General features: G+C 43.7%; 2 protein-coding genes across 16 annotated transcripts in view; one reads left to right on the top strand and one right to left on the bottom strand.

The window, feature by feature from the left end:
- Positions 1-4,533, bottom strand: part of OSTF1 (osteoclast stimulating factor 1) — a 58,499-nt gene extending 53,966 nt beyond the window's left edge. For 2 of the 3 annotated variants that reach the window (XM_005581949.3, XM_074017678.1), the window contains exon 1: positions 3,669-3,916. In XM_005581949.3, coding sequence (XP_005582006.1) covers positions 3,669-3,702 — 34 coding nt within the window. In that variant the 5' untranslated portion in view covers positions 3,703-3,916. Of the gene's footprint in view, positions 1-3,668; positions 3,917-4,394 lie in introns of those variants that run through there. The other variant, XM_065530715.1, reaches the window with a different exon arrangement.
- Positions 4,184-21,560, top strand: part of NMRK1 (nicotinamide riboside kinase 1) — a 28,112-nt gene continuing 10,735 nt past the window's right edge. For 3 of the 13 annotated variants that reach the window (XR_012424798.1, XM_005581948.4, XM_005581947.4), the window contains exons 1-4: positions 4,184-4,382; positions 9,508-9,571; positions 15,693-15,783; positions 16,066-16,114. Coding sequence is in view for 2 of the 13 variants with exons in the window: in XM_005581948.4 (XP_005582005.1) it covers positions 9,543-9,571; positions 15,693-15,783; positions 16,066-16,114 (169 nt within the window). In the remaining 11 variants the exon portion in view is untranslated. The remainder of the gene's footprint in view (positions 4,383-9,507; positions 9,572-15,692; positions 15,784-16,065; positions 16,115-21,560) is intronic. The other 10 variants (XM_074017685.1, XM_074017679.1, XM_074017686.1 and 7 more) reach the window with 5 other exon arrangements.

Here is a 21,560-nt window from a genome sequence, read left to right as displayed (position 1 = left end):
AGCACAGGGCCTAAAATATGAGCTACATGTATTAAGAAATGTTTAGCAAATGAATTCTGGATATGGCCAAAAACCCAAGAAGGTAACCCTGATCTATCCTCCAGATAGTACAAATATGGCCAGGGTCTCCCACTGGTATCTGCCCAGGACTTCTCAGCCTCCTTCCACCAACGGTGCCCCTGTTGGGCATGTGCTGATCAGCCGGAAAGATGCAATTAGTCTGCATTATAGCTTAATGTCCCTCGCTTTTAATATCTTCCAGCGAGTCCTTTGTCCTTACTCATCTAGCTCCTTTCCTTTTAGTATTGTCTACTGAATTGAGCCATGCTGTTTTACCCACATCTTGCTCTGAAAGAAGCTATAAGAAACACAGCTAGGATGTGCTGTCTTGTATTTCTGCTAGAGATATCCAGGCCACTCCAACACTTTAAGAGAACCCACGGGAAAATCTGTCTCAGATCTCAATGCCATTAAAATAACTACTTTTCAGAGCAAGTGACACATTTTAATTTTATGAGCACTGTGAATCTTGAGATTTTTCTCTCGGCTTGCAGCTGAGAGCCAAATCTACAGTGACCTTACTACACGCAGGTCTGTCTGTAAGCTAGCTTTTCCTCTTGTTTCATCTTATCATTCTTCCCTCCCTCTAAAATGACCTTGCTTTATCTTTTTTTCCTCTCTCTCAGATCATGTGTATTTTTAGAAGTCCTTTGGAAAGAGGTAGGATATAAACAAACCAAAAAATTAAATACAACCCCAAAGTCCCCAATCCCATGCTGTCTTTGGAGATTTGTATCCATGTAGCTTGCCTGCAGGACAAGAAAGTAAAGCTCCACACCACTCTCCTTGCTGTACCAGCCAGGGGGTGACCTTTATGTGCATCTGTGACAAGAAGGTCTGTAGACCAGAGGCCCCTCCCTTTCGACTTCCTGACCACCAGCTCTAAAATACACATGACCACCAATGTGAATGGAGCACTATGACTCAAGGCAGAATTGCAAATGGTTAAGAGTGCAGACTTCGGCTGGGGGCGGTAGCTCACGCCACTGTGATCCCAGCACTTTGGGAGGCCAAGGCGGGTGGGTCACAAGGTCAGGAGTTCAAGACCAGCCTGGCCAAGATGGTGAAACCCCATCTAGAAAAACTAGCCAGGCTTGGTGGCGGGCGCCTGTAATCCCAGCTACTTGGGAGGCTGAGGCAGAGAACTGCTTGAACCCGGGAGGCGGAGGTTGCAGTGAGTCGAGATTGTGCCTTTGCACTCCAGCCTGGGTAAGAGAGGAGACTTCATCTCAGAAAAAAAAAAAAAAAAAAGAGTGCATACTTCAAAGCCAGACTACCTGGGTTTTAATCCTGCCTGCTACATCCCCCACTCTAACTGTTGACTTTAGACAAATTAAATAACATTCCTGCGCATCTTTATTTCCCCATCTGTGCAACAGGAACAATATAATGGTACTGACCTCATAAGATTTTTGAGAACAGCAAATGCGTTAACACATGTAAAAGTGACTAGGCCATTGCCTAATACACAGTAAATGTGGGACAGTACTACAATAGGACATTTCTGTTTTTGTTTTTTGTATTCTGTTGAGACGGGGTCTTGCTATGCTGCCCAGGCTAGTCTCAAATTCCTAGCTTCAAGCACTCTTCCCACCTCAGCCTCACAAAGTGCTAGGATTACAGGCACGACCCACTGCTCCTGGTCATTGCTTTTTTTTCTACGAAGGTAGCCCACCCACATTATCAAGTCTGATTGGCAGTAATGTTTCTGACTGTAAATTACTAAACTGACAAACCCATTTCTATGGTAACTTTGTGTCTGGATCTCATTTATAAATTAATGTTCATTCAAAATTCCCTGTATCCTGAATCAAGGACCAGATAAAACAAAATAAAATAAAATAAAATAAAATGCAAAATTCCCTCTAAACACCAGTCACGTTTAACCACAAGCTTTCTGATGTGAAGGAGAAAGCAGGTTCCTGGGAATGTATCCACAATTAGTAACAGGATGATCCCTCAACCCCCAAGTGTGAATGAATGCACAAGTATACACTACTGTGTGCACATACACACACCTGTCATTTTCAATACAGACATTTAATATGCCTGAAGAGATTTTTAAAAAAGAAAAAAAAAAACTCATGAACTTTTTCTCAGGGCATTCTTTAAAATAATGTATTTCAATAGGCCGCAGGTGGTCAGAAAAAAAAAATATATTGTTTAGCTATCAAAGAACAACTCTGCATTGTTAGATACTTGAGGTCCTGATTTGCACCTGGGTTTAGAAAGCTACCTCATACACATGCACTTAAAATGGAAATTTCTCATCAGATTCCACATCTAATGCAATGCAGAGCCCAACTCTAGATGTGCCCCATCTTTACTCAGGGAAGAGCCAGTCTCAGCAACTTCCTTCACACTCAGCCCACCGAGATGTCAGTCCTCAGTGAAGGACTATTCCACATACGTATGTACATGATTATCAAATAAAGGGACTTCATACTCCAACTGCAGGAACGCAAAGGAAGAAAACCAGACAAGTATGAAAGCTGTAGAGTTTAGGAAAATCAAGGAAAAAATTAATCACTGAAACTCTTATCTCCTGCAACGGAAGTTACTTCAAAATTTGATGTAAATGGATTAAATTTCAGCATTTCGCTATACCGAAATTACACAAGATGGGAGTGAAAATAACCAAGAATACATTGGAGTCATTTATCTTCCATTTCCCGTATTTCCCTTAATTACCTACCCAAATGAAAGCACCTAAGAGTTGTTAAAGTATTGAAATACGTCAGTCCTTTCTAAGTACCTACCCAAATGAACGCGCGGAAGAGTAGGTTACAATATTTAATTACAATACGTCAGTTTCTTTCATAATTCTCTTATTTCTGCGTATCACAAAAAATAGTCTAAGAACAGAGCAAAAATGAACAAGGACAATCCGCCAAGAAAACTGCTTTGAGGAATGTAGTAATCTCAGTCCTCTCAGGTTTACCACGCCAACGTCTTTGGGAGAGCGAAGGCAAAGGAGATGATAAAATGACACTTCCGAATAGCAACAGCTGAGATTACTTTCGCATCCTAGATTCTTTCCACCAGGAGCGCGAGCACGGGGTCTTCTAAACGCTCTTTCCACGATCCCGAGGTCAATTTCAAACGCTGCTCCTAGCCTAAGTCCCGAAGGAGGCTCGCTCGCCCACCCCACCCTGCAAGCATTGCACTTCCCGTTCGCTCTGGCCGGTCAGGAACCCTAACTTGACAGTGACAAACACTGAGAAAAGAGGAAGTGGCTAAAGACCATTTCAAGACATTTTTTAAAGGGAGATCAATGGCCCTGTCTTTCCGGAAAACTTCCATGGGACGTTGCCATCACACCCTCTGAAAGTTTCAGCGAATGACAACGTAGCAAAAGTGAGGTCGACTCCCCTTTAAAAATATATATATATATATATTTTTTTTTAACCCTCGAAATCCTCTCGCTATCAAAATCGATCCCTCCCCGGTAACAGCGAACGCAAAAGAGCTCCCATCCCAGTGGGGCAGATCTCGTAAGCCAGGCTCGGGGCCGGGTGCGCGCCGGGTCCTCCCTGCCAAGCGGCAGAGGAGGGGCCGGCACCGCGGCGACCGGAGGACCCGACGAGCGCCTCCCTTACGTCCCTCACCTGGTTTGACTGGTTTGGGTGGCGGCTTCGACATCTCGCTTCCTGGCGCTGCAAATCCTAAAGACCCCGCCGAAAAGCCCACCGCTTGCCCGCCACCTGGCACTCAGGCACCCCAGTTTCTTTTTGTCTGGCTTACAACGGTGCGCCTCCCAGGACCGGCGCCCACCCTTGGCTGCGCAAAGAACGGACGCAGGCAGAGCTGCTCCGCCGTGTGCCCCGCCCCGCCCCACGGCCGCCGGAGCCGTCCTAAGCGCCAGGCGGGCCGACAAGGAAGTGGACCCTGCCTGGCCGAACGCTTATTGGCTCCCGGGCTGGCAGCTTCGCCGCAGTGGGAGCGCGGGCGGCGCGCACGGCGGCGGAACGGGCCGGAGCCGAGCGAGGGCGAAGCGGGCGCGCGCCAGTGCCGCGGGCCGCGCGCGCTCCCAATAGGGAAGAGCCGGAGCTGGCCAGGGGCGCGCGGGAGAGGCCACGCTCGCCGTAGCCCCGCCCCGCCCCGCCCCGCCCCAACGGGGGCTGGAACCCGGGGCAGAGCTGAGTGGAAAGGGGCTTCAGGTGGCCACCGCTACCTGGCATCCCTCTAATCCAGGAGGATCGTGGAGAAAGAGGTCGTGGGCCTCTCGGGGAGCGAGCTGCGGGTAGCGGCGCACTGGGGACAGGCGCGCGCCTGGCTGTCGCCCTTGCCGCTGTGTTTGGGAGGACTCGAACTGGCGCCAGGTGAGTGCTTACCTGCTCGCCCCTGCCGCGCCGCGCCGCGCCGCCTTGGTGGGGCCTGGAGGTGTTTCCAGAGGGTTTTTGTGCTGGAGCTCGGGACTTGGTTACACCTTGAAAGCCTTGCCTGGACTCTTGCCACCCTCAGAGAACTGATAGGTGGCCTGCCGAGGAGCACGTGGACTCCTGCTCTAGCGCCCTGGCATAATCCTGAAAATGGGAACTCTGCCTCCAAGAGACCGCGCAGCTGGGAGAAGTCGCCAGGGACAGGATTCAGTACTCGATCCTCGCGGGTCGAGATGGTCTCATTCCTCTAGCGTTGGGGTGATGACCTACTGCCCGCCTGTTGCCTGTTATTGTATGGCCTGCTAAGAATTTTTTTTTTTTACGTTTTTAATGGCTGAAAAGAAATCAAAAGAAATATAATACTTTGTGACACGTGAAAATTACATGAAATTCCGATTTCAGTGTCCGTGAAAATTACATGAAATTCCGATTTCAGTGTCCGTAAAATTTTACTGGAACACAGTCACGCTCATTTGCATCTGTGTTGTCTGTGGCCGCTTTCGCATTACCCAGCAGGGTTGAGTAGCAGCTGGCAAAGCCCAAAGCATTTCCTATCTGGCACTTGACAGAAAAAGTTTGCCGACCCCTGATCTAGCGGATATTATCTTCGGTGGGAGGAAAGAACTGGAGCACACAAGGAAGCCAATGGCATAAGTTCAAAATAACAGTCAATATTGTAAATTAATTGTGTATTTGGGGAAGGAAAAAACTATTTACACAAGAACCTACATAAATGAAACCAACGGGGGAGGGGCATGAATTGCGTTTTCAAAAACCCCAGCCCTTCACGCCTGTAATCCCAGCACTGTGGGAGGCCAAGGCGGGTGGATCACGAGGTCAAGAGATCGAGACCATCCTGGCCAACATGGTGAAACCTGATCTCTACTAAAAATTCAAAAATTAGCCGGGCGTGGTGGCGGGCGCCTGTAGTCCCAGCTACTCGGGAGGCTGAGGCAGAAGAATCACTTGAACCCGGGAGGCGGAGGTTGCAGTGAGCCGGGATTACACCACTGCACTCCAGCCTGGTGACAGAGCGAGACTGTCTTAGGAAAAAAAACCCAGCCTTGAGGGATTTGTTTACCAAAAGGGAGCAAAGTTTAAACAATAGTAGGAAAAGACTGCCCTATCTCCTGGAAGAAGAGAATCAAAATAGCCGTTGAATAGAATACAGAGTGAGAAGTCCTGGAAACATTTTCCTCTTTTTAAAATATCAGGCTGTCCTGTAGATACATTTGAAGAGCACATTTAGCAGGAACTTTTGTCTTTCAGATCATTTGCGTCAGAGAGCTGCCCTCTTCGTACAATCTGCTGATTCTGCACATGCCACTTCTGACCGTTCTACTGTTTAGAATCCAAAATGTAAATGTTTAGTAGTGAAATGAATTAAACATAATAAACACATCTGAATTTAAAAAAAAAAAACCCAACAACATTTTACTTAGGATTAAAAAAAAGTGTAAAAAATAAAAATTAGTCATTTTAGATTTGCTCTTGGCTATCCTAGTTTGTTCTCCCGCTATGCAAAAGCTCTCTGTTGTTGAGGAAAGCTTTGCACACACCGGGAAAATAAACTACACAGATATTCCATGAGATTGAAGGTGGTGTGGATTCTAGTGATAGACGTGCCCTGAAATGATGACTCTTTGGACACATCACATGATTGACAGTTTGTACGAACCTTGCATTTGCTTCATGAAGCCTGGCAAATCATAATTGCAAGCTTTTTAAATTTGATGTTTTGTTTTGTTTTTGGTTTCTTGGGAGGCAGTTTTGGGGTTGTTTTTTGTCTGTTTGCTTTGGGTTTTTTTTCAAGAGAGGGTCTCGCTCTATCGCCAAGGCTGAAATGCAGTGGCGGGCGCAGTCATGGCTCACTGTAGCCTTGGTGATTTTTTTTTTTCTTTTTTTTTTTTGAGACGGAGTCTGGCTCAGTCACCCAGGCTGGAGTGCAGTGGTGCGATCTCAGTTCGCTGCAAGCTCCGCTTCCCGGGTTCACGCCATTCTGTTGCCTCAGTCTCCCGAGTAGCTGGGACTACAGGCGCCCAACGCCACGCCCAGCTACCTTTTTTGCATTTTTAGTAGAGACGGGGTTTCACTGTGTTAGCCAGGATGGCCTCGATCTCCTGACCTCGTGATCCGCCCGCTTCGGCCTCCCAAAGTGCTGGGATTACAGGCGTCAGCCACCGCACCCGGCCACCTTGGTGATTTTTAATAGTTCTTATAGAGGGCAACAGGCAATGAAACAGTAGAATATGATGTGGAGGTGGACAGTGCCAGGCCTGAACCTGGAGCTCCCCTAAAGCTGCCCTGTGCATGCACAGTGTTTTTGAAATAAATGACTTCAGGGATTGCTAGGCCCACCCCCACCCACCCTAGTCACTTAGCCCTGTTGCCTCTCTTGTCTCTGCATGTTCCAGTTACCCACCCTGCCGGTCACATTGTTACCTGCTCGTTGCTGATAGGGTATGCCCAGCATTCACCCAAATACTGGCTTGGACAGGCCCAGACTGCTAACTAATGTAGAACTGGGAGTTCCTGTTTCAGTTAAAAAACAAAAACAAAACTTACATTTCACTGTATCCAAGAGATTTTATAAGTGAGTTTTTTATGCCATCTCACTCCTGGTTCCTGAACGCAAGTAACCCCCTCAAGCCTATTTCCCGTGCCACAACCATGCTCACTTGTTATTTACATGCCATGTAATTGATGCAACAGTCACACGTGTAAGCACAGATGTGGCAATTAGGACGGGGAACAGTAGTCCTTTCCATTCTGTGTGCACAGCAAATAGTGCCCCATCAATAACACATCAGTAAGAATGACATCAATTATCCATCAGAGCCTGACAATTAAGCTAGCACATATGTAACACCCTTTCTTTGCTGTTAGTAATAAAGTGCTTTTTAGCAGCTTGGAGTGATGGAAAGAAGTCAACTCAACTGGTTTAGTTTCATATCTGGCTTTTCCACTTACTGTCTGTGTGACCTTAGGCAAATCGCTCTATTGTCTGAGCCAGTTTCCACTTCTGCAAAATGAAGAGGTTGACCAAGTAATCTCTAAAGCTGTACTTCTCCAAGTTTGAGAATTTATGCTTCAGTGAGCTATCCAAAAATAAGTGAAATGGGGGCAAGGAATGACAAAGTTTTATGAATTTTTATTTGGTCAAGTGAGGATATCACTCTGCGAACAATTTTTGACAACATAATTTTGTAAGAGAAAGAACATTTATCGCCACAAAAGTGAGATTAAAGAGCAGCCTCTCCCTTCCCAAAATAAGGCTAGTTGGCATCATTGCACTGACATACCGAAAAAATAAGAATAGGGTAAAGTAAAATTCAAAAGCAGAAAAATTACAACATAAAAATGTATTTTACAATATTCATTGTATGCAGTCGTTCCCTCGATATATCTGTAAATTTGGATGGAGATGTGATTCAACAACATAACTCTGGATGAAACTCAAATATCCAACTTGTTCTGCTATTTTATTTTATTTTTTAAGCCAGGGTCTCGCTGTCACCCAGACTGGAGTGTAGCAGCTCAATCTCCACTCACTGCTACCCCCACCTTGCGGGCTCAAGCAATCCTCCCACTTCAGCCTCCGAAGTAGCTGGAACTACAGGAGCACACCACCATGCCTGGCTAATCTTTTGTATTTTTGGTAGAGACAGCGTTTTACCGTGTTGCCCAGACTGGTCTCAAACTCCTGAGCTCAAGCAATCCGCCTGCCTTGGCCTCCCAAAGTGCCGGGATTATAGGCATGAGCCACCGTGCCCGGCTGCTACTTTATCACAGTCATTATTGAATTCTTGTCTCACAGACTTGTTAATGGAATTGGACCCAGTGTTAAGCAATTGTAGTCAATGTGGAATATTCTAGAAAGGTCAAGAAGTCAGGCAACAATAGCCCTTTCCCCACCAGGCTTTTTGTGCATAACTCCTCCCCAGGGAGAGTGTGGACACAGATCATAGGAACTGGAGCATTGCTGGGAGCCTCCAGCTTGACAGGTAGCCACTTGCCCCCGGCTACACAGCCTAGGTCCCTGGCCACCCCCCCGAGCAGATAGGAATGAAGAACAGTGACTGTCAGAGATGACCTTCAGCAGCCACTATTAAGGTTCCCTCCAGCTGCGCTTCACCTTTTCACTTAATGATGAAAAATGGCTCATTGTAATAACCAAGGACTGCTTTAGTGAACCTTAGGGAGGCATGTATGAAACTGCCCTCCATCCACTAGACCAAAGGTCCACAAAACAGCAGCCGGTGGCTTAACCTGGCCCTCTGCCTGAACATTTGCAGTGTCATGTAGAAAGCACTACAGAAATCCAATTAAGGGAAATGATAGCCCAATAAAAGGGAATTTCATTCTTGTCATTAGTAGACCTGTTAAAAAAAATTATGATTATATATTGAATTTCATCACAAAAATTTGTGAAAATATTTTTTCTCTTGTTATATAAGTCCATACATAACAATTTAGATTTTGCCTCTTGACCCACACAGTGTCAAATATTTACCATCTGGCCTGTTTCCAAAAAAAATGTACCTAGCCAGGCCCAAGAGCTGGGCTTTTGGGTGAAGAAATCTCATCTTTAAACGGCATTAGCTTCATTTTGCCTCTGGTCAGTAGCAACTTTTTTCCTGTCTTATCAGGGGAGAAAGAGGCCAGCCCACAGAGGTCCCTGCCTCACTGATAATGAGTCATACCCAGGTGACTGAATTGTGCAGGTGGAAGGCAACCTGGCTAAGGAGAGAATGAAACTTCATATACCACACTGTGGCCTAGCAACTCTTCCACGCTTGGAAAACAGACATTCAAGGGGGAGTGCTCCGCAGCTCACCTGACGTTCAACTGGTTGAGAGGCCCTGAGCACGTCCCGGCTGTTGGCATTCAGTGGTAGCAGGGGAAGCCAGTACGGCAGGGAATGTGGATAATGCGGGGCTGTGCTGAGAGGTCACTGTCACCCTCCCCTCTCAGCTGGTGTTCCTAATTTAGGATTCTTTATCTCCCTAGACATCTAAATGAAATGCATTTGAATATTTTTTTTTTTTTTTTTTTTTACTTTTAGGAAATATTAGGAAGCTGTGGTTTTCAAAGCTAATTATGAAAACATTTATCGTTGGAATCAGTGGGTGAGTAATTTTGGTACAAACAGCTCTTTAAGATACTGAGGATGTGCAAATGGTGTTTCCGTGTGGATGGAGTAGGGGACGGAGAAGCAGTGAGGATTCCAGAGTCCTGGGGAAGAGCAGACCACTGTGGGATATCAGTGGAGTGCTGGCGTCATAAATGCCAACAAGAGATGGAAGAGTTTTCTATAAACAGAGAAACAGAAGAGTCCGTCAACCACGTTTACCCACTTCCCCTTTTATTTTGTGGAGCTAACACCAGAGGCAAGGTCTGATTGGGCACTGCTTTCATTCAGGATGATTTATCATTCCCCATATGGGTGTTCCTCCATCATGACGGAGGAGAAAGCTTAGTGTTTCTTTCCAGCTGTGCCCAGCTTCAGACATGTGCTATAGAAAACACCTTCACCTCCATTCCTTTCCCCCATGTTTTGGGTGGCCTTATGTCCCATGTTGCCCAAGCTAATACTTGTGGTCCTGGATGCACTTCTCTTTCTCTCAAACATGTTCTAAATTATATGGTCATCCTACCTGTGGTCCCAGAGGCAGGCGTGCAAATAAAACATCAACATCAACTGAAAATGACACTATTTGTCTTGCTACCATATTATGTTCACCTTTACTCTAATTATATTCACATTATTTGTGACCCAGTTAATAAAATATGAGACTACTTTGTTTGTAATTTTGGGGAGATCATTGTGTTATGGTATTACATTACCATAGTAAGTCACCAATCAGAAGTAAAATTGAGTGAACTAAATGTCAGAACTCTGCTTTGCCTCCCATCTAATCAGAAGAAAAGTTCAGTTTTTCTCTGCAGTGCTTCTCTTGTGTTTCTCTTCCTTCCCGCACTCACTCCCACCATCCTGATATAGGCTGTCATTCCCTAATCCCCATCTTTCCCTTCTAATCTTTCCTACACACCTCTACCAGTGTAAGCTTCATACAGAACATTTTAATTATCTGCCTGAAGAATGATATTCAGTGGTTCCCAGTTATTGAGAATTAAATCTGAATATCATGGTCTATGAAGGCTATCCATAAGTAATAAAGGAAATGTATTAGCCTCAGGGGTAGCAGGCTGCAGGAAAGATTTGATACAGGAGCTCAGTGGTATCACCAAAGACAGTTTTTCTCTCTTCTATGTGTCTTTCATTTGGGTTCATCTTAGAACTGACTTATCCTTTTGGTCACAAGGAGCTGCTAGGAGCCCTGTGACTTGTTTCTTCATAGCCTGTCACTGGGCAGAAGGGGAAATACTTCTCTTCTCCTAGGTCATAGGTCTCCCTTTGACTGGACAAGCATGGTCCACACACACGCAGCCACCGTGGTAAAAGAGGTGGGATTACATTGATTGGTTTAGGTCAGTGGGTTCTGTTCTGGAATTGAGAGTGGGAGCAGTTCCAACCAGACCTAGAAAACAGACATAGAACCTGGAAAGGCAACTACAGAGTCCACTACAGGATCCAATCCACCCTTCATTTGGCATTTGTGTAAATAAGATTTCCCTCTGCTCAATGTCCCAATACAGGGCCATGTACCTAGAAACCTACCTCCTGTCTTGTCCTGTGCACTAGGTACTATCCATAACTTCCTAAGAAAGCCTTCTTCCCACTATCTTTTCTTTAGCAAGTGCCATGATTTCTCCTTTTTCTCTTTTAAGAGATAGGGTCTTACTATGTTGTCCAGGCTGGTCTTGAACTCCTGGCCTCAAACAGTCCTCCCACCTGGGCCTCCCAAAGTGCTGGGATTACAAGGATGAGCCACTGCTCCTGGCCAAGTGCCTTGATTTCATTTTAGTGCTGCTGCACCTGTGAAGCCCACGCCAGATTCAGTTATGGCGACTTTTGTTCTTGCCTTGCATCTTATGAACTTAACCACTTGCTTCCCTATGAAGTAATTGTCCAATAAGTCTCGACCAAATTATTACTTCATAAGGAAGTAATAACAGTAATTATTCAATTGCAAATAACAGGTGTTCTGAAGGAATTCAGAGGGCATCCATGAACCTCCTGGAGATTTAACACAAATGTAAATATAGTCATTTTTCTGGGTGTGTTAGTCCATTTGTCTTGCTATAAAGGAATGCCTGAAGCTGAGTAATTTATAAAGAAAAAGAGGTTTATTTGGCTCACTGTTCTGCAGGCTCTACAAGAAGCATGGTTGGTACCTGCTTCTGATGAGGGCCTCAGGAAGCTTACATTCATGGTGGAAGGTGAAGGGGATCCAGCATGTCACATGGCAGAAGGAGCAAGAGAGAGTGAGATGGGGCTGGGCGCGGTGGCTCCCGCCTGTAATCCCAGCACTTTGGGAGGCCAAGGCGGGTGGATCACGAGGTCAGGAGATCGAGACCATCCTGGTTAACACGGTGAAACCCCGTCTCTAGTAAAAATACAAAAAATTAGTCAGGCGTGGCAGGCGCCTGTAGTCCCAGCTTCTCGGCAGGCTGAGGCAGGAGAAGGGCGTGAACCTGGGAGGTAGAGCTTTCAGTGAGCCGAGATCACACCACTGCACTCTAGACTGGGCGACAGAGTGAGACTCCCATCTCAAAACAAAAAAAAAGAGAGTGAGAGGGAAGTCTCAGACTTTTTAAACAACCAGCTCTCACATGAACCAACAGAGCAAGAACTCACTCATTACCATGGGGATGGCACCAAACCCTTCATGAGGGATCTGCCCCCATGAGCCAAACACCTGCCAGCAGGCCCCACCTCCAGCTTGGGGGTCACATTTCTTTTTTCAGACAGAGTCTCGCTCGCCCAGGCTGGAGTGCAGTGGTGCAATCTCGGCTCACTGCAGCCTCGACCTCCCGGGTTCAAGGAATTCTCCTGCCTTAGCCTCCCAAGTAGCTGGGACTACAGGCGTGCACCACCACGCCCAGCTAATTTTTGTTCTTTGTGTTTGTTTGTTTGTTTGTTTGTTTGTTTGTTTGAAATGGAGTCCCGCTCTGTCGCCCCGGCCGGAGTGCAGCGGCTTGATCTCGGCTCACTGCAAGCTCCACCTACCGGGTTCACGCCATTCTCCTGCCTCAGCCTCCCGAGTAGCTGGGACTACAGGCGCCCGCCACCTCGCCCGGCTAATTTTTTTGTATTTTTTTAGTAGAGACGGGGTTTCACCGTGTTAGCCAGGATGGTCTTGATCTCCTAACCTCATGAACCGCCTGCCTCGGCCTCCCAAAGTGCTGGGATTATAGGCACGAGCCACAGCACCCAGCCTAAGCTTTGTATTTTTAATAGAAGCGGGGTTTCACCATGTTGACCAGGCTGGTCTTGAACTCCTGACCTCAGGTGATCTGCCCACCTCGGCCTCCCAAAGTACTGGGATACAGGTGTGAGTCACCGTGCCCAGCTGGGGATCACATTTCAATATGGCATTTGGAGAGGACAAACATCCAAACTCAGTCACTAGGGGAAGAGATGATAACCTTCGTGGGATTCTCTCAGAGTCCTACAATGTAAAAAAAATTAAAATCCATCCTGGCATTAGACTTTGTATCCCATCTCCATTTCTTAACATGGACTGGTTTTATTACTATAAAACTTCTCAATCCTTAGTTTCCTCAACTGGAAAATTGGAATATTAACATCTACCTGTTGCAGAATGTGTTTGAATAATTACAGACAGCCTTTTAACTTCTCCCTAGCCCACTTTTATGTCCAAATACAATGAGCCCTCTTGTTACCTGGCACATAAAAAAATAAATGGGCCAGGAGTTGTGCATTTATTTGGGTGTTGTGAGCAAAGAAGGGAGCAGCACCAAGTAGTCACCCTTTTTCCTTCCTAGGCTCCTAGGATCTGAGCACGCTGGGCACGCTTCTCCTCAGGTTGGATAGCACATGCGAGCAAGGCTGTGAGTGTGCTGCACGTGGTGGTTGTGGGTGTGCCATAGGAGAAGGTTCCTATTCCTTTCCCACATGTTTTGGGTGACCTTCCTATTCCTTTCCCCCATTCTATTCCCCCATTTCTAGTCCTTTCCCCCATCCTATTCCTTTTCCCCATGTTGTGGGTGGCCTGAGCTGTCACCTGACCAGGATGTCTCCCAATCTGAGTGTGGATTTTAGGTGCAGGCTTGTTTAAATACTTTTTCTCTCCTCTCCTCTCCGTATCTCAGACTATCTTCTAGCTGGTCTGGCTCCAAGGCTTGTGCAAAAATGGGGTGTGTATTTCTCATTGGCTTTAGCTAAGTCAGTGAGAAAGGATCTAATTACTACTGTTGGTTTGACTGCATGATCTTAACAGAGATAAGTCTAGAAAATGACAGATTTTTTTCTAGCCAGATTGTTCATATTGTAATAAAGTCACTCCCGTTCACTATCTCATTTAAACCAAAACTTAATACCTAAACTATGGACACTTGGTATAGTTTACAGACATTTTTGTTAAAGAGGGGGGAAAGTTGTAATATTTTCTCGATACATAGGGTAGCACCCACTCCCTTTTCCTTATTTTCAAAGAGATGGCCCATATCCTACCCAATCATGTATCGTAAGGTTAAATGAGAAATCTTGTGAATCAGGTTCCTTCTACCTTGAGGTATAATGTAATAGTAGAGTTATATGCAGGCCATTTTGATGAATGGATGTTAGTTCATTTTCCCTTTTCTAGATTATAAGTATTTGTGGATTGATCTCATCTGGGATTAAGCAGCGTTTCTTACAAATAGATGTGTAGTCAGGAGTTTTTTTGTGCTGTGAACATTTGGTGGTATGGTGAAATCTTGACCTCAGAGTAATAGTTTTAAGTGTACAAAATAAAATACAGGAATACAAAGGAAATTGGTTATATTGAAATATAGTTATAAAATTATTTTTAAAAACAAATTTGTGATATTGTGATATATAATCTTCTATGTCAATATATTAAATAACAATACCCAGAAGTGGGTCTAAACAATGCCACAAATCAGAAGTAATAATGAACATTGATGATACTTCAAGATATCCAACCCAACTGCAACATAATATGAAAATATCTGTGATTTCTCTTGGTGAATGTCAGGGGTACTTATATCACTTATATTTATAATTAAAGGAGATGCTAAATTTCTGTTAGAATTCAGTGAAATTAAAGGTATAATTTTTTTCTCGTTCAAGTTCACAAATGCCCTGACTTATATTTACAGACATGAGTCCCAGGTTAAAACACTCTTTCAATAAACGACTGAGTAGGGAAGTGCCTCCCTCCCGTGTGATCTCCTAGACGCTGGGAAACTAGATCTAAAGAGGAGTGACTCAGTGCCCCTTCTCCTGGACTTCACGGTCCGGCCAGAAGGGACAAATAACTGGCCTGATGGGATAAGCTACAGCGGACCTCCCAGCTGGCCCCCAGGTGGAGAGGGATGGGGAAAAGGAGGCACCACAGAGGAAATGTGACTTCATGGTAGGTGGGCTTGTACTAAGCCACTCCTGTTTTTTCCACTGAAGCAAAATCACAGTGACCATATGTAGTTTTATACACTTGCACTAAAACGTGCTACTCATATTCTCTGTGTTGCATATGAACCATGTGAATATTTTGACATAGGCAAAAAAACATTTCGCTTCCAACACAGTGTCTGTATTTTTAAGTGTTAGTGTTACTCAGTTCACTTACTCGGCAGTTACCTTTCTCCTTCATCTTTCCCAGCTTATTTCTTATCGTTTAGTACATCAGATCTGCTGGTGCCTGTGGTTTAAGGCACTATCTATGAAAGAAATCTTTTTTTCTTAAATATTAAATATTGCTTTAAATATCCTCTTTAAAAATATTTTAAAGTGTTTAATGATTTTTTGGCCAGGCCCTGTGGCTCATGCCTGTAATCCCAGCACTTCGGGAGGCCCAGGCGGGTGGATCACCTGAGGTCAGGAGTTCCAGACCAGCCTGTCTAACATGGCGAAACCCCATCTCTACTAAAAATACAAAAATTAGCCGGGTATGGTTGTGGCATCTGTAATCCCAGCTGCTCAGGAGGCTGAGGCAGGAGAATCACTTGAACCCAGGAATCAGAGGTTACAGTGAGCCAAGATCGCACCGCTGCACTTCACCCTTGGTGACACAGCGAGACCCCGTCTCTCAAAAAAGCAAAAAAAGTGTTTAATGATTTTTAATGGTTTTTCCTTCTTGGTACTTTTCTTTGCTTCAGTGTGACAAATGGTGGGAAAACAACACTGGCTAAGAATTTGCAGAAACACCTCCCAAATTGCAGTGTCATATCTCAGGATGATTTTTTCAAGGTATCTATAAAACTTCTTAAATTATTTATTTAATACAAAACGGTTTAACCACCAAGTTAATTGAATTACATCCAAGAAGTCTTTGGCGAGTGATGTACCTTTTGTATTGAAATTAGGCTCAGTGCAATGGTGCCACTTATCCACTAGATGGCACTGTCTATCAGTGCTGATCTTTAATTGCTCATCCAAAGCATTTATTAAAAACTTATCTCCTCTTTAGTCTATAATTGTATTATTTCTTTCCTACACACTATTTTGATGGGTACTTTATTATTTTTCCAGCCAGAGTCTGAGATAGAGACAGATAAAAATGGATTTTTGCAGTATGATGGTAAGTAGATTTGCTTGTCAAATATTGTATGCTTATGTTCATTTTCTTTTTCAAACCCAAAGAACTTCACTATGTTGAACTTGATGGTTCTGTGAAACAAAAATTTAAAAAAAGAGCTTTACTGTATCTGTGAAGGCAGTCTTAAAATGTGTTTAAATATATTGCTGTACTTTAAGCCTGCCTTTGTAGGTTTCTGATTTCTGTTCAACTATTTAAATAAGTGAAAACCTTTTTCCAGTTTTATATTTAAAACTGAAAACATTGGGGCCAGACTTGGAGGCTCACACCTGTAATGCCAGCACTTTGGAATGCCGAGGCAGGCAGATCACTTGAGCTCAGGAGTTTGAGACCAGCCTGGGCAACACAGGGAGATTCCATCTCTACCCAAAAAAATACAAAAATTAGCCAGGTGTGGTGGTGCATGCCTGTAGTCACAGCTACTTTGGAGGCTAAGGTGGGAGGATCACTTTGCCCAGGAAGCTGAGTCTGCAGTGAACCCAGGTCGTACCACTCTACTCCAGCCTGGGTGACAGAGTGAGACCCTGTCTCAAAAATATGTGTATTTTTAAAATAAAAATAATAAAACTGAAAACACGGGAATGATAGATTTTTCTTCTTTTTAATTGAGGTAAAATATGCCTATATAATTTACTATCTTTACCAATCTTAAGTGTACAGTTCATTGGTAATAAATATATTTTTTTTTCTCCCTTCATTCCCCTCACCTGCTTCCCCTTTCAGGCCTCTGGTAACCACCAGTCTACTCTCTATCTTCATGAAATCCCCTTTTTTTAGCTCCCACATATGCATTAGGATATGTGATATTTGTCTTTCTGTGCCTGACTTACTTCATTTAACATAATGGCCTCCAGTTCCATCCATGTTGCTGCAAATGACGACTTCATTTTTTTTATGGCTGCATGATATTCCATTACATATACGCACCATACTTTATCCATTTCTTCATCGATGGGTACTTAGGTTCATTTCATATTCTGGCTATTTGTGAATAGTGCTGCAATAAACATGGCGGTGCAGATATTTCTTGGATAGATTGATTTCTTTTATTTTGGATATATACCTGGTAATAGAATTGCCGGATCATGTGGTAGTTCTATTTTTAATTTTTTGAGGAATCTCTATACTCCTGCATAGTGACTGTACTAATTTACATTCCTCCCAATAGTGTATGAAGGTTCCCCTTTCTCCACGTGGAATCATAGGGTTTTCTTCTGAAGCAAGTTAAACTTGCTGTCCCTCTGCCTATGCCTGTTCTGGAGATGTATAAGGAGCTATATTGGTCACCCTCAACCACCCCATGACAGAATTTTGCCTGGAGCAAACTATGTTCTCTCATTCTTTCAGCTTTCCTTCCTGGTGGCCAAAGTACTAGACAGCTGTGGTTTGGTTTTGTTTTTTTTTACTGTTCAGAAAGTTTTGTGAACATATTTTACATGGATTCTCCTCATTCCTTACTCCAAGCTAACAGTTTTGAGGCCAAAGGATTACAGTCTATCCTAAAACATTTTCTGTAGAGAATATCATGCTAATAGGCTGTTTAATATTTGGTGGTCTTATTAACCTTTACAATTAAAAAGATGATCATTGAGTACTTATACAAACTAGTAACAGAGGGAGCTCTCTTAAAAAGTCATAAAGTATGTTCTCTATTTTTAACTGATAATCTTTTAGGAAAAGTGTTATATGATCAGTTCTTACAGACACATAATAGTTTTATGAGAGGCAAAATTCTTGACTCACTCTCTGTTCTTGCAGCTTGAGTTGCAGCCAGGATCATTTTTTCTTTTTCTTTTTCTTCCTCTCGTCCAGAGGTTAGTGAGAAAAATCATTGCAAAGGAAGGGTGAAAAACAGGGTAAAACAGTTTTCAACAATTGGAAAAGAATTACTATTTCTAATTTTTAATGAATTCTTACAAACTGGTAAGAAAAACTAATATCCCAGTAGGAAAAGGGCCTAAGGTTGTGAATAAGCTCTTCATAGAAGCAGTCAGTTATTGGATTGATAAATGTACGATAAAAGTCAACCTTAAAGAACTGTAAATTACTTTTTTTCCCACTTACCAAGTAAACAAAGATGTTTAAAGCAATGAGAATTATCCAGTGATAGCACGGGCTCAGTAAAACAAAGGCCCTAATATACTTTAGATGGAAGTATATAGATAAATTGGTACAGCCTTTCTGGAAAGGAGGTTGAGCATGTGTCCCAAACTTAGTATGTTCATGCCATGACTTCAAGCATCTGACATCAGGAATCTATCTTAAGGAAAGATTTGAACATTTTAGGTAAATGCACAAATTTAAGGTAAATCAAAGTACTAGTCAAGTCTATCTAAGCACAAACAGGATAGTTTTAAAATGTGGAACCATCAAGTTTGTAGAGGAAATAATTATATTTTCAATGGAATATAGTTGATTAATATGAAAGAAATCAAAACAAAAATTAAAAATCAAAGGATGGCCGGGTACAGTGGCTCACACGTGTAAGCCCAGCTCTTTGGGAGGCCAAGGTGGGTAGATTACTTGGGTCCAAGGGGTTCAAGACCAGTCTGAGCAATGTGGCAAAACCGTGTCTCTACAAAAAATACAAAAATCAGCCGGGTGTGGTGGTGTGCACCTGTGGTCCCAGCTACCGAGGAGACCGAGGCAGGAGGATCACTTGAGCCTGGGAGGCAAAGGCTATAGTGAGCCGAGATATGCCACTGCACTCCAGCTTAGCTGACAGAGCGAGACTGTGTCAAAAAAAAAAAAAAAAAAATTCAAAAGATGGTGGAAAAATAGAAAATAATAGTAAGATGATAGATTTAAGTCCAAATATACCAGTAGCCACATTAAGTGAAAGGAAGTAAAATACTCCAAAAATTGTCACACTGGTATTTTTTTTTTTTCTAAGCCAACAGTAAGTTCCTTAAAAGAGAAAGGCTTAATAGTTGGGTGCGGTGGCTCACAACTGTAGTCCCAGCTACTCAGGTAGCCGAGGCGGGAGAATCACTTGAACCTGGGAGGCAGAGGTTGCAGTGAGCCAAGGTTGCGCCACTGCACTCCAGTCTGGGCAACAGAGCGAGACTCTGTCTCAAAAAAGAAAAAAAAACCAAAAGAAATGGACTTAAGTATAAGGACATAGAAATATAGGCAGTAAAAGGCTAGAAAAAGATCCATGATGGAAACACCTACCGAAAGAACTGTTATAACTCTAGCAACTATACTAATACCAGACAAAGTAAACTTTAAGGCTGAGTTTTACTGAGATAGAGAGAAATGAGTTACTTCAACAGGAAAATAAAACAACCTAAAATTTTTATCTACCTAATAACATAACATTAAAATGCATTAAACACTGACAGAGCTAAGAGGAGAGAAAGACACAAATCCACAATTGGCGTGGGAGTTTTTTGTTTGTTGGTTGGTTGGTTTTTTATTGAGATGGAGTCTCACTCTGACACCCAGGCTGGAGTGCAGTGGTATGATCTTGGCTCACTGCAACCTCTGCTGCCCAGGTTCAAACAATTCTCATGCCCCAGCCTCCCAAGTAGCTGGGACTACAGCCATGAACCACCATGCCTGGCTAATTTTTTTTTTTTTTTTTTTTTAATAGAGATGGGGTTTCCCCAGGTTGGCTAGGCTGGTCTTGAACTCCTGACCTCAGGTGATCTGCCCACCTCAGCCTCCCAAAGTGCTGGGATTACAGGTGTGAGCCACCACGCGCAGCTAATGAGGGGGATTTTAACACAACTTCCTTTGTGTATTAGTTTGCTAGGACGACATAGCAAAGTACCACAGAATGCCTGAAACAACAGAAAATTATTGTCTCACAATTCGAGAAGCCAGAAGTCTGAGATCCAGGTGTCAGCAGGGTGGGCTCCCTCTGAGGCTGTGAGGGAGACTCTTTTCGGTGCCCCTCTCCTGGCTTCTGGTGTTTGCTGAAATCTCTGGCAGCCTTGGCTTCGGCTGCATCACCCCAGTCCCTGACTTCATCTCCACATGGTACTGTCCCCATGTGTGTGTCTGAATTTTCTCCTTCTGTAATCAGTCATATTGGATCAGGTGCCCACCCTACTCCAGTGTGACCTCACCTTAACTGATTGTATCTGTAATGACCATATTTCCAAATAAAGTCACATTCTGGAGAACTGGGCAGGAGGACTTTAACATAGGGGGACACATTCAGCTCGTAACAGCCACTAATGGGACTAGCAGACAAAAATTACTAATGATATAACAGATTTAAACAACACAATTAACTAACTTGACCAAAAACTGACATGTACAGAACATGCACCTAATAACAGCAGAATACATATTTTTTTTTCTTGAGTACATGGAATATATTACCCCAAATAGTCCATATATGCAAGGGCATGGAGTAAGTCCTAATACACTTTATGGATTGAAGAAATATAAAGATACTCTGTAATCACCATGAAGGAAATTAAAAAGCAATAACCAAGTGTTTGAAAAGTAAGCATTACCCTTTTTTCTGATTTTCAAAAACTTTTTCTAATGGAAAATTTCAAACATATGCAGAGGTCAGCAGAAAAGTATAATGAACTCTCTCATGAGTTCACCATCCAGTTTTAATAAGATGAAATTTTGACCAATTATATTTCATCTATACCCTCACCCACTCTATTCATCTATATTGTTTTCAAGCAAATCCCAAACATCATTGTATTTTATCTGAAGCAAAACACATATCTATTCCTTGGGTCAAAAGCTAAATCACAATGAAAATTAGAAAATACTTTTAATGAATGATCACAAAAATATATCAAAACTAGAAAGACTGCTGGTTCCAGCCAAGACGGATTAGTCCCATTGCTCACTGGTCCTCCCTCCTACAATGAAAAACCCTGGACATAATGCAACAAACAGACGGAGGAAGACTGAAGGGAAAAAAGAAAGCATGCTGGCTAGAGATCCCAGGAGGTGAGGAATGACATGGCTATGGGATCCCTGGGTTTTCTTTTTGCTTCCTACCTATACAGGAGAAGTATACAACATGGAACCATCCATGGGCACAGGCTAAAAAAGGAACAAGGAAAAGGGTGGCCTACCAGAACAGAAAACCTTTTTGATAATATCCACCCTACTCTAGCCAGACACAAAAGGCAAAACCGTCCTCCCTTCATGGTGTTAGCTGGGTGCGGAGCTGGACTTCCAGAAGATCCATCCAGCATTAGCAAGGCAGGGTGATGCTGGATCATCACCTCCACGTCACCCATGGGGGTTGGATCAGTGGAACCAAATGGGGAGCTGCACTTTCGCCTCCACCTGGCAGTACTCAGGTGGAAGGAGGCAGTGTGCAATGGAGCAGGTTGGCACTTCACCTTCCTTACTCAGGTGGTGTCAGCTCCTGTCAGCGGAACCCAGTGGAAAGATGAACTTCTGCCCACAGCTAGCAGCAATGAAACTTCACCGGCACTCTCCT

The sequence above is a fragment of the Macaca fascicularis genome, chromosome 15 (assembly GCF_037993035.2).
Source record: "Macaca fascicularis isolate 582-1 chromosome 15, T2T-MFA8v1.1".
NCBI classification, from domain to species: Eukaryota; Metazoa; Chordata; class Mammalia; order Primates; family Cercopithecidae; genus Macaca; species Macaca fascicularis.
This window is presented reverse-complemented; position numbering and strand designations above follow the sequence as displayed.